Genomic DNA, 13,256 nt, shown 5'->3' on the forward strand with positions numbered 1-13,256 from the left:
GGACTGCGACAGCTACCTGCCTGCCACAGGAGGGAAGGGAACATCTGGAAACACCTGTAGGACGAGAGAGTGCCCCAGGAGCTGCCCTCGCAGTGATCCTCTGGGCAAGGTCTGGACAGCTCTGTGACTTTGCCTGTGGCCGGTTGGGACAGAGACCAGGGTTGGGGACTAGCGGTGCAGCAGAGCTGAGACGGAAGGCAGAGGCGTTGCCAGTGCAGTTTGCACCCCTGAGTTGGCTGCACCTGGGGCACTGTTTCTGTTGCTGTCTTTGAGGTGGAGGCGGTGGTCGAGAATATGGAAGTGTTCTTCAGCCAGAGGCCCCGGGCCATGGTCTCCCACATCTGGAACGGGGTGAGCGGACAGATGCAGGTCAGGCGTCGGGCTGATGTGGACAAGATTCATCTGCTGCAAGAGTGGAGGTGAGCAAGCTTTTAGCATTTTCCCTTCTTGCTTGCAGTGGCTGGATCTCTCCCCCCTCTCTCCTGTCTCCTTTCTGGTCTCCTGCTCTTCCTGCTGATCAGGATTGATGGCCTCAGCTCCTTCTTTCTTGACTCCTGAAATTCCCTGCTAAATAGTTTTGCAGAATGAGAGGCACTGTCCCCTGTCTCTTTTGCTGATATTCGGAATTTCACTTCCCCTACAAGCAGGGGGAGAGAAGGGGTGGATGAAAACCTCCCTCTCTCCTAATCCAAACATCTTTTATTTTGGAAATCGCATGCACTGCACGCAGGGCTGAATATGAAGGGAGCTACAACCCTTTCATTGTCCCGCTTTTGTTTGTAGAAAGTTAACGAAGGTGCCAGCCTGAGACCTCTCACCTTGCTTGGCCCCCTGTCCTGCAAGCTTCACTTCACTTTATTTGATGAATCCTCTTTACATAATACAATCAAGGAGATGTACAGAAAATAAATTACTCCTGAACATACAACCTCTCCAGAAAATTCAATCTATCATCAATGCACTTTTCTTATTGTTTGGGCTGCTACCATTCACTCAGCATTGTTTCTAATTCTAGGACCTTCATATTACGGGCTAATAGCATCACAAATAGCTCAGCTTGCAAACAACGTCTGCCATGCCAAATCATATATAATCATCGGTCCTAGTCCATAGAATTAATATATGGGGGTTTTTTCTTTTTGCAATTAAAATTTATGCCATAACAGTCCAATGCTAAAAAGTTGGGTACTTTGTCTTATGTACAACACCAGCACTTATACGTTGTCTTAATAGCACATGAGGACCACTCTACAAGACCCCATAATCTCGCTGCTCATGCTGCAAGCCTGCCAGGCAGGCACACGGTGGCGGCAGAGAGGAGACACAGAGGGAGGCCCAACACACCAGGCGTTACTGCCTCACCCACCGGGCGATGCTGGCAGCACCCAAAGCACCATTTTGTCTTATGAGCCTGCCCTACTCAAAGGCCAAATCTGTATCCCTTACCTGCCCTGCAAGCCTTTGGAAATCTATTTTAATTTATTTGATTGAATGTGATACGAAAGAGAATTATTAAGCAGGATAACTGGAAACAGAGAGGAGACACAGGATGAGATAGGGAAAGGCGGTGTGATGGGGAGAGAGAGGGCACAAGAGTGTAGCAAACACTGCAGGTCACAACAGAATGCATTTCTGAATATTCTGCAATTGTTTTTTAAATAAACATTGAAGCTATTCTTAATGCTTGGCATTGTTAAATGAAAGCCATTTAGCTCCTTCTCTACTTACTGAGGTACATTTATCGGGCTAAAGTGTGAACATTTCACTGCTAAAATGTCCTGCAAAATCCATTTGTCCACAATGGCTCAAGCCTCTGATGCTTAGCTTAAGATGTGCATTGCTCAATGCGATATTCCAGTACCAGAGAGCTCTTGCACTGTTGGTTCACTGGCGGCATCTTGTGGTCGTGCCTGAATCGCAGGTGTGAGGCTTTCTCTGGTAATACTGCCCCCTGTGCTCACTTTTGTGAATTGCAACTACATCTTAATTGTGCTTTTCTTTGGCAATGCTGTCCTCTCGTGGTCATTTTAGCAACATGTGGGTATTAATTAACCAATGCATCTGTTCATGACAATACTTTGAAATGTGGAGGGGCCACATTTCTCGATTTTCTGCTGGGTTTATTAATAACTGCTGTCTCATCACAGGATACAGGAATCATCACTGCTTCTGGCTGCCAAACAGGATGATGTCCAAGCCATCAAAAATCTCCTGAACTGCCCATCGACTGACCCCTTTGAGAGAGGTGCGTTCCAGGGTCACTGTCCCTCCTTCTCTTTCACCCCCTTCCATGAAGGTGCCTAGCATGGCTCTCTTCCTTCTGACCACTTCCAGTTTCTCTGGCCTTGAGGTGCAGTGAGTGAGGATGGGATGAATAAGGTCCTCTGTGTTTCTCTGGTCCCTAGGTGCCATGGGAGAGACAGCTCTGCATGTGGCAGCTCTGTACAATAATCTTGAGGTTGCCAAGGCTCTTCTTGAGGTGGCTCCGGATCTCATCAATGAGCCCATGACATCTGAGCTCTATGAAGGTAAAATTAAAAGTGAAAGTGAGCCAAGGAACTCAATGCTTTCTTTATTGAGGATGGAGAGATGAAACCTCAGATTTTTTATTTTATTTATTTATTTAGAGCTTTTTTATACCGACATTCATGATCCCAATCATATCATATCGGTTTACAAGGAACAATGGTGCAATAACATTAACATCAACTTGAACAATAGGCGAAAAGTGATAGAAGTTACAATAAAACAGGGGCACTCGAACTGGGAGGAGGAAGAGCCAAAGGTATGGGTAACACAGAGAAAATAATATCTGGTAATATACTCAGGATTAACAATAATCTGACCTCTGGGCTGAATACTAACACAAATCTAAATAAGATCATTTACTCAGGACTGTAATAATAATAGGTGTAATAATATCTTTGGATAAAGGATGTGTGCGTTAGTAGAATTCAGTGGGTGATTTGTTGAGGGGGAGGGTGTGGAGGGGGAGGTAGTGAGAGATGAATCAATGGCATACCCAGAGTGAAAATGAGCATTGAGAGAGAGAGAGATGTCCATTGGGCCAATGTGAGGTGTGGGGCTGGGGCTGGAGTACATACACATGCAATAGATGAATATTATAATGAGAGAGAGAGAGGAATGGCTACCTAGAGAAAATAACATTTTTCAAGAATGGAAAATTAAATTTAATATGGAGAAGTGCAAAGTGATGCATTTAGGGAAGAGTAACTCAAACCATAGCTACACAATGCAAGGTTCCACATTAAGAGTCACCATTCAGGAAAAGGATCTAGGCGTTATCATTGATAATGTAGTGAAATCTTCTGCTCAAAGTGCAGCAGCAGCAGGCAAGAAAGCAGATAGAATGCTGGGGATTATTAGCTAATTAATGGAGTATAAAATGGAGAATATCATAATGCCTCTGTATCACTCCATGGTGCCACCTCATCTTAAATATTGTGGACAGTTCTGGTTACCACATCTCAAAAAATATATAATCGAATTAGAAAAGGTTCAGAGAAGGGTGACCAAAATTATAAAAGGGATGGAACAATTTCCCTATGAAGATAGACTAAAGAGGTTAGGACTTTTCAGCTTGGAGAAGAAATGGCTGAGGAGAGATACGACAGAGGTCTATAAAATGAGTGGAATGGAATGAGTAAATGTTAATCAGTTGTTTACCCTTTCCAAGAGTACAAACACTAGGGGACACACAAAGAAGTTACTAAGCGATACATTTAAAACTAATAAGATAAAATATGTTTGTACTCAATGGCTAATTAAGCTCTGGAATTCATTGCCAGAGGATGCAGTGAAAGCTATTAGTGTAACTGTGTTTAAAAAGGTTTTGGATGAATTCCTAAATAAAAAGTCCATAAACAATTATTAAAGTGGACTTGGGGAAATTCACTGTTTATTCCTGCAATAAGCAGCTTGGAATCCGTCTAGCCCCTGGGATCCTACCAGGTACCTGTGCCCTGGATTGGCCACTGTTAGAAACAGGATACTGGGCTTGATGGACCTTTGATCTGACCCAGTATGGTAGGTCTTGTGTTCTAAGCAGCAGAAAGGCTGAGACAAGTCAGCTCCTAGGCTGCCAAAAGCTGTTTGAAGACTTGTGAGTGAGAGAGAGATGCACTGGATATAGAGAGAGAATACGATAAATGAGAAAACGGGGAAGGGCAGAAGCTACCTGCCCCAGAGCTCAGTGAAATTATTATTTAGCGAGCTGGTAAGCAGGAAAGTTACCCGGATATTCAGTGGAACATACTCAGATAAGGTTTTCTGGGTAGATTTTAGAGCACGTATTTTTACAAACAGACCTGCCTGCTTTACTTTAACTGGGAAGCGCTGAATATCAGCACTCACCGCCTAAAACTTAGCCACACCCCTGGAACGCCTCCTTTTAATTGGCTACATTTTATGTGGGTAAAATGAGTTACCCCAAACAGTAGCGGGGAATATTCAAATCTTGGGTTTTGTAATGGCTGATTCCAAAAGTTATCCAAGCAAAGCCTCTGAATACCGACCTCTGTGTATCTTTCACTAATCCCAACTGAACAGAGAGAGACAGATTTGTCACTGAGAAAAGTGGATAATTTGCAGGGCTTTGATATCCTGTATTGAATCAACATAAGATGTGGCATGTGGCATACACGGGGCCCTTCTTCAGGTGTGATCTTGACAGCCAATCCACTCAAGGTTAAATGCCTGGAGAGGGGACCCATTCTTGGTATCCAGAAGTTCATGCAAAACATCATCTTTGGATAAAGTCTTAGGCTGGTCCTCTACAAGGTAAGGCAATCTACAGAGAGTCCAGCACCCAGAACTGGTAGCACAGGAAGAGACCCAAACATACTCCGACACTGCTCTGAACTCTCTGTTGTGTCCTTGTGTTACAGGGCAGACAGCGCTTCACATCGCTGCAGTGAATCAGAATCTAAACCTGGTGATGGAGCTGGTGAGCAGGGGGGCGGACGTTTCCTCTCCCCGAGCCACCGGTACCTTCTTCAGATACAGTCCTGACAATCTCATTTACTTTGGTGAGAACCATGGGCGGAGGATGCCTGTAATATTCCCATCCCTTCCTGTAGAGCAGTGTTTCCCAACCCTCTCCTGAGGGCACACCTACCCACTTGGGTTTTCAGGATTGCCACAATAAATATGCATGAGACAGATTTACATACACTGGTTGTCATGCATATTCATTATGGATATCCTGAGACCGGACTGCCTAGACGTGCCTCCAGGAGAGGATTGGGAAACTGCTGTAGAGCACTGTCTCTGCATCCGCTGACCTGTCCGTGTCCTGTGTCTCTTTATATTTTATTTTTCTTCCCTTGGTTTCTCTGCAGGTGAGCACATCCTGTCCTTCGCAGCCTGCATGGGGAATGAGATGATAGTGAGGGTCCTCATTGAGAATGGTGCTGACCTCAGAGTACAGGACTCTCTAGGTAAGAGAAAGGGGTTAAGGGGAGGGGAAGAGTGTGGCATGTAAGTGCACCTCACATTAGGTTGTTAAGGAGATAGGGTTATATGGAGTGAAAATATTCCTGCAAGAGAGGTAGATGTTGGCATTTTCTGCCTCTCTCACCTGATGGCCTTTCCCTCAACCCTGTGGATTTCTGACCCCACCACTCTCTCCTCAGGAAACACTGTCCTTCACAATCTGACCCTCCAGCCTAGTGAAATCCTCTCTACACAGATGTATGACCTCATCCTCACCTATGACAAGGGGGACAGGGGACTGCCACTGGACATGGTCCTGAACAACAACTTCCTGACCCCCTTGAAGCTGGCTGCCGTGGAAGGGAACACCGTGGTGAGTGTTGGATGTCTTCTCAGCCCTCTCCCAAGCATGGGGTCCCTGCAGAGTCTGCATTGTACACTCAACTCTCCAACCAGGGTCATGCACACCCTCTTCCTAGACTCAATTTGAAGAATCATAGGCAGCTGGGAGAGCTTTTCTATTGGTCAGAGACTGTGGAAGAGATCACAGGCAGCTTGGACAACCATATTTGGTTCAATTTGTCTCTTTTTTTCCCTATATCTTCAGGAGATGAGGACAATATTTTGTATACGTTGATATCACCCAAATTCAAATCTCTACAATGTGATAGATATTCAGAAATGGACAAAATGATCGTTCATGTCACTAACTATAACATTTTGTCCCTGCTGCTCCCGAAACATCTGGTCTTTTCTTACACTACCTGTGTAACCCCACCATCCTGGGGTGGGGGGGGTCATCTTTTCTATTTATTTATTTATTTATTTATTTATTTATTTATTGGTTTTTATATACCGCCATTCATCCTAGGATATCGCGTCGGTTTACAGGAAAACAAAACAAAACGTCAGAGCGTGGTACATTTCTAGCTTTGGAGAGCACTCTGGCAGCTCTGCCAAAATAGGGAAGAGTGTCTCTCAGGGCATGGGCTGGGGGCAGAACCATCTGCAGGATCAAACTGGGCTGTGGACACCTCAAACAAAGTCCTTTGTCCACACTTTTCTTGTGATCCATAAAAGAGAAAATTTATTGTAAAACAGAAAAAACTCAGTTGTAGGAGTTGGAAAAACATCTCAGCATTTCTCTAGTCACAGGTCAACCCACAAAAATCACAGTTCAGCCTTTTCACTCTCCAGAAGTTGCATTTGTACTCTTCATCTGTATTCTCCAGACCCTTTCTGGGTCCAACACCACTTCCATACAATCTCTTTACACAGCTTTCCTTAGGGGCAGCTTCTGTCTTTACTTCCAACCCTCAGCCTCTCCTCCAAGGTTTCACTGCTCACACACCACATACTGGGCTCCCCAGGCAAGTCACCCCCTTCTGTGAGCAGATGCTGCTCCCGACCCATCTGGACTCCTCCTATAAACAAGTTTAGGGGTGCAAGGACCGGTCTGGTACAGGACACTTCCAGTTCACCTCCCACGTCCCATCACAATCCTAAGCTCAGGAAAAAGATATGTTCTCCTCAGAAATAGATTTTTATTTAGCAGATTTGGCAGGATTTAACAGTTAGAAAATAACAACAATTCCTATCTCTAAAAGCCTGGTCACTAAGCACCAGTTTTCCCTAAACAAAGTTCTGTACCTTGGGTGGTTGCCAACATGCCATAAACCTTAGCCTGCTTAATAAGAACATAAGAACATAAGAACATGCCATACTGGGTCATACCAAGGGTCCATCAAGCCCAGCATCCTGTTTCCAACAGTGGCCAATCCAGGCCATAAGTACCTGGCAAGTGCCCCAAAACTAAGTCTATTCCATGTTACCATTGCTAATGGCAGTGCCTATTCTCTAAGTGAACTTAATAGCAGGTAATGGACTTCTCCTCCAAGAACTTATCCAATCCTTTTTTAAACACAGCTATACTAACTGCACTAACCACATCCTCTGGCAACAAATTCCAGAGTTTAATTGTGCGTTGAGTAAAAAAGAACTTTCTCCGATTAGTTTTAATTGTGCCACATGCTAACTTCATGGAGTGCCCCCTAGTCTTTCTACTATCCGAAAGAGTAAATAACCGATTCACATCTACCCGTTCTAGACCTTTCATGATTTTAAACACCTCTATCATATCCCCCCTCAGCTGTCTCTTCCCCAAGCTGAAAAGTCCTAACCTCTTTAGTCTTTCCTCATAGGGGAGCTGTTCCATTCCCCTTATCATTTTGGTTGCCCTTCTCTGTACCTTCTCCATCGCAATTATATCTTTTTTGAGATGAGGCGACCAGAATTGTACACAGTATTCAAGGTGCGGTCTCACCATGGAGCGATACAGAGGCATTATGACATTTTCCGTTTTATTAACCATTCCCTTCCTAATAATTCCCAACATTCTGTTTGCTTTTTTGACTGCTGCAGCAGTAAGTAAGTTATGGGGTAAGTAAGTTATGGCTAACTTACTTACCCCTGGTTCCAGCTTCAGGAGATATTCACCTCTGAAGCGGACACTAACTGCAGAACTGGAGAATGTGTGCAGGGAGGGAGATTTGCTTCCAGGATTTGGTACTGGCAGAGCTGGCAGTGGTCTGGGAAGGAGACTTGCTTCTGGCTCTGTTATTTGCCAGGATGTCTGGGGCTTGCTCTCGCTCCTCACCATCTCAGACTCTGTGTCACTCTGCACCTGAGCAGGGCATCTCCTCTCTCCAGTCTCCTTTCACAGTCTCCTGACCACATCTAGTCTTCTCCCTCCTCGATAACAGAGGGTTCTGGTCTGCTTTGGACTACCCTTTTGCTATTCTGGTTCCTTTTCTTTCAGGGGTCCCTTCTCTGCTTTCAGGATTGCTTTTCTGGTTTTGCTCTCAGGGTTCACTTCACTCCTTATTTGCCCCCATCTTATTCTTTCCAGCTGATAAATATGCATAGGATCTTGCATAATCACATGCTGGGTGGAGGGTCTTTGCCACATTGCAGGTCTTTTTCCCCTCTCCATTTCTTCCATGGGGTACTGCCACGTCTGTATGCCAAGCTATTATGCCAGAGTGTTTTTCTCTGTCTCAGACTGCCCTCCCCTTTCTTCCAAAGATGAGGGTTTTTCTAACTTCTGGACTTACTTGGATGGTCCATGACTCCTGCCTAGGAGCCTAAGTTGCTGCATTGTCTCTCTGTCTTGGTTATTTACACAGGCACTTACAAACAGGCAGATCTAGATAAAGTATCCTTCAGTGTAAAGTTCTCAACAAGGCAAAGTCTCTTCTTTTTCCACTGAGACAGTGTCTTGGCCCATGAGTATTTGGTCTGCATATCTCTTGGCTATTATGGTTCATATTTGCTGCTTTCAATGGTAAAACATGGGATATCTCCCTACACTCCTAGGCACCAATTCCCTTTGGGTCCTGTAAGCAACCAATCCACAATCTGCCTTACTCAAGGCTCTGCAACCTTAGACTGCTCCAGTTTTTCTCTCTCTTCTCTCTCTCTCTCTCTTGCAGCCACTCTAATTTCCACCTCAAAAGTCTCTCATCAGGGGTTTTGGTGCAACCCCACTACAATTCTCGCCTCTCACAGCCATTGTAACATTTCAGGTGGAAGAACCAGCTGTTTCTCTCAATCAATTCACTCACAGCAGCTGTAGCACATCTGGAGGAAGCACTTGTTGTTAAATCCAATCACTCAGATGGCATGGACCCTTCAGAGCTCCCCTTCCTCAGACACCCAGCTCCATGCCCATGCATAACACTTCAATTTATACCTCACCAACCACACACTCTTGTTGATCAGCATCACCATGCCACTCACACCACTAGCACATACCTACTTGGATTGTCCTTGCCCTCTACCTTCTGAAATGTGCCCACTATTAAGGAATAGCTGCACTTTAGAAGACCTTTCACACTTTAGATGAAATGCTGGAAGAATCTCAGTGTTAAAGTATAGGGCTCAGTTTGAGAATAGACCCAGCAATTAATGATATCCATATCCATATGATTAATGATATTCATATGTCATCTAATGGCACCAGGGCCACACCTGCTTTATCCTTTCACCTCTTCTTTCCCATCACTAGATGTTTCAACACTTGCTGCAGAACAGAAAACACATACAGAGGACATTCGGCCCCTTAACCTCCACCCTGTATGACCTCACTGGAATTGATTCTTGGGAGGACGATCTCTCCATTCTGACTCTCGTTGTTTCTGCAAAGAAGAAAGAGGTACGGTGAGGGAATATCACTCAGCAATTTGACTGCCTGGAAATCTTAAACAAGATGGTGCATTCTTAGTAGAAGAAATGGGGAAGGGAGTGGGGGGATCCATGGCACTCTAGCACTGGGGAGTGCTCAGGTGGATGTCATGAGTTATGATTAATAATTTAGTCTCTTCTCTTCTTCCTATCCTTTATCTCTCCATATCTTGACTCCCTACCCTTCCACCCTTTTCTGTGTTCTCTCCCCTTGCTAGGCCTACCGCATCTTGGACCTGACCCCAATGAAGGAACTGGTCAGTCTGAAGTGGCAGACGTTTGGCCGTCCCTACTTCTATTGTCTAGCCACTCTCTACCTGTTTTATATCATCTGTTTCACCATGTGCTGCATCTACCGGCCCCTGAAGTCCAAACAACCCAATCTCAACAACACCAGGGACATCACCATCTATATGCAAAGAACACTTCAGGTGCGCTCTCTCTCTCCCCTGCTCTGGGGGGTTGGGAGGAGAGGAGAGGGAGATATAGGGATGGGTGAGACAATCGATCACTGCACTCATTCTAACCTCAGTGAAGAGACAGCGGGAGGTGTCCATGACATTGCAGGCAGGCACAGAGGACAAGTTTGGAGATGTTGGTTACCATGTCATCGTCTTTTCTCTGGTAGGAAGCATACATCACTTACGGGGATTACCTCCGATTGGCAGGGGAGTTGGTGAGCGTGACTGGGGCCATTGCTATCTTACTTCTGGAGGTAAGAAGTCCCTTCTCTATGCTCCCTTTCCCTCCCCACTTCTCCCTTCCACTTCTGTTCCTAACTTTAATTTACTCTTAGCTTCCAGATATCCTGCGGGTCGGAGCCACACACTTCTTTGGACATATGGTGCTGGGAGGGCCGTTCCACATTATGATGTAAGTTACTCCTGTTTCCTCTTAGCTTTCAGATATCTTGCGGGTCATAGCCACATGTTTCTTTGGGCAAACAGTGCTGGTGGGGGGGGCATTCCACATATGATATAAGTTGGCATCAACTGTAACTGCCATTCAAGGGGAATGGTAGGGAAGTGAACAGCAAGGGGGCATCCTGTGCCAGGACTGAGCCTATGTTAGGAGAGGAGGGGAGAAGGGAGAGAGAGAGCGCTCTGTAGGAGAAGGAGAGAAAGACATTCTATTCTGCAGAAGGTGAAAGGCTATGTGGAGTAGAGTATTATGCAGGTGAGAGAAAGGAAGCCCCCTGCCACATTTTCCTTCTGCTGTAGGATCCCTGTGCATTCCTGCCCCGACACCACCTCCAATGCATATTTCTTGTCTTTCTAGCATGTCTTATGCCTGCATGGTGCTGGTCATTCTGGTCATGCGTCTCACAAATACAGATGGGGAGGTTATCCCAATGTCTCTGGCCATGGTGCTGGGCTGGTGCTTCATTACGTATTTTACCCGTGGATTCCAGATGCTTGGACCTTTGTCTATCATGATCCAAAAGGTATAAAGGGGGATGGGGAGCTTGGAGAAGGAAGAGAAGAGGAGTCAAGATCAGAGCCTGGGAGGGGGAAGGGCCTGTAGTCAAGGAATGGAGGGGGGGAAGGTACGGGATGGGGTTTATTTTATTTATTTATTTATTTAACAGTTTTTCTATACCAACTTTAAAATACACATCATATCGGTTTACATGATAACAAAAGGTGGAAATTACAAATAACAGGGGGGGGGGAGGTGGAGAACTAAGAGTAACTGGGGGTCGGAGGGTGGACCCCAATGAAAATAGAAGGAGAGAAAATGAGAGGAACGGTTTAGAGCAGAGACAGACTAGATAGGCCCTATTATCTTTTTCTACCATCATATTTCAATGTTTCTATGAATGGGGGAACCAGGGAGCAGGAATATGGAGAGGAGGGGGTCCTAGGGGTAATGGTAAGGATCTAGTTGGCAAGATCCTAGTTGCACTCTGTCTCTTGACTTTGTCTGATAGTGACTCTATTTTTCCATGCAGATAATATTTAAAGACATTATACGGTACTGCTGGTTCATGGCTGTTGTGATACTTGCTTTTGCTGGAGGTAATTTAGCATTTTGATTTACCACTAAAGATAGTGTTGGCCTATTTCCTGCTCCCCAACCCCTCTCAATCCCCAATCTCCTTTCTTCCACCAGCTTTTTACATAACTTTCCAGACTCAGGACCCAAGTCAGTTGGGACATTTCTTCAGCTACCCCATGTCGCTCCTCAGCACTTTTGAGCTCTTCCTCTTGGACATCAATGCACCAGCCAACTATAATGTGGACCTGCCATACATTTACAGTGTTCTGTACACTGTCTTTGCCATCATCGCTAGCCTCCTCATGGTCAACTTGCTCATTGCCATGATGGGTAACACCTACTCACGAGTAGCAAATGAGAGAGATATGCTCTGGAGAACCCAGGTAAGAGACCACAGCCTAATTGCACAGTAACTCTGGGCACTTATATGTAGGAGAGGAGCTTGCCGTATTCACCAGAACCAATATGAGCCATGTCACATTATTGAGTAATGTCATGGTGCTGGTTTATACAAGCTGATTTATACAAGCAGTTAATATGTTCAAAGCCAGCAGCATAGCCAGGTATAAAAATGGTTTGGTCAAGTTTCTGGAGAATCAGTCCATTAGCAGATATTAGCCAGGCAGACTTGGAGATCACTACTTCTGGTAATAAGCAATAGGCAATGGATCGCCACATTAGGCTCTGCTATGTACTTCCAAGTGCTCCCTGATTGGCCACTGTTGGCGACAGGATGCTGGGTTTGATTGATCATTGGTATGACCCAGTTTGGCACTTACAGTATGTTCTGACAGTTCTAGGGATTCTCTGGCTGGACACCATGATCCTCTCCCTGTTAATTTGCATCCTCTGATACTTGGTGATTTTCTGTCTCTCTGTGCATAGTACAGAATAATCACAGTTGAACAAACTAGGGTTACCCGTGCCATCTCCATACCATCGGATAATAAGATTGAGACCTAAAACCTGGATATAATGGTATACGAGAAAAAATATCAGAATGGTATTTTTTTAATTAACGAATCAGTATCAATGACTATTCTTTATTATGTATGGGGAGACAAAAAAAAATACCAATGGATGCAATCAGAAGCCAAGAAAATATGGCAAAAAATATTGAAACAGTTTAAGTTGTCTTTGGTAGCAGCCAGATTAAAAAGAACTTACAAGACTTCTGGTGACGATGGCTACCTGAGAAGTCGCAAGCTGTAGCTGCTCTCAGAGTCATCTGTTTATTTCTACAATTTTTGCACTCTCTGTATCTTGTATCCACCTTTTTTGACTAAGGTACTGCATTGCAAGTTTTTTGCTGTGAACTGAAGCCACTCTCTGTGTCCTATGATCACCTCAATAAGTTTCAGGCCGCGTTGCATGGCCAGCCTCTGATAACATCAATCAGAGGCTGGCAACACAAGAAGTAACCATAGATAATTTGGCTACACAGTTAGCTACTGAAAAGGAAAACATGACGCTCCAGGCCTGTTTGGAAGGTCAAGAGAACTGGACCTATCAGAACAAGTCTGCTAGCTGCATTGTACAAATCAAATCACTTATAAGGTCAA

The 13,256-nt window shown here is 44.9% G+C and overlaps 1 protein-coding gene across 1 annotated transcript in view; it reads left to right on the forward strand.

Moving 5' to 3' along the window:
• The first annotated feature begins 290 nt into the window (after positions 1 to 290).
• LOC115078485 (transient receptor potential cation channel subfamily V member 6-like) overlaps positions 291 to 13,256 on the forward strand; it is a 17,161-nt gene continuing 4,195 nt past the window's right edge. The window contains exons 1-13 of the mRNA XM_029581409.1: positions 291 to 419; positions 2,148 to 2,245; positions 2,406 to 2,528; positions 4,908 to 5,048; positions 5,361 to 5,459; positions 5,655 to 5,827; positions 9,521 to 9,667; positions 9,915 to 10,127; positions 10,325 to 10,411; positions 10,493 to 10,569; positions 10,975 to 11,140; positions 11,648 to 11,714; positions 11,809 to 12,077. Coding sequence (XP_029437269.1) covers positions 295 to 419; positions 2,148 to 2,245; positions 2,406 to 2,528; positions 4,908 to 5,048; positions 5,361 to 5,459; positions 5,655 to 5,827; positions 9,521 to 9,667; positions 9,915 to 10,127; positions 10,325 to 10,411; positions 10,493 to 10,569; positions 10,975 to 11,140; positions 11,648 to 11,714; positions 11,809 to 12,077 — 1,785 coding nt within the window. The 5' untranslated portion in view covers positions 291 to 294. The remainder of the gene's footprint in view (positions 420 to 2,147; positions 2,246 to 2,405; positions 2,529 to 4,907; positions 5,049 to 5,360; positions 5,460 to 5,654; positions 5,828 to 9,520; positions 9,668 to 9,914; positions 10,128 to 10,324; positions 10,412 to 10,492; positions 10,570 to 10,974; positions 11,141 to 11,647; positions 11,715 to 11,808; positions 12,078 to 13,256) is intronic.

Source organism: Rhinatrema bivittatum, chromosome 16 (assembly GCF_901001135.1).
Source record: "Rhinatrema bivittatum chromosome 16, aRhiBiv1.1, whole genome shotgun sequence".
Taxonomy (NCBI): domain Eukaryota; kingdom Metazoa; phylum Chordata; class Amphibia; order Gymnophiona; family Rhinatrematidae; genus Rhinatrema; species Rhinatrema bivittatum.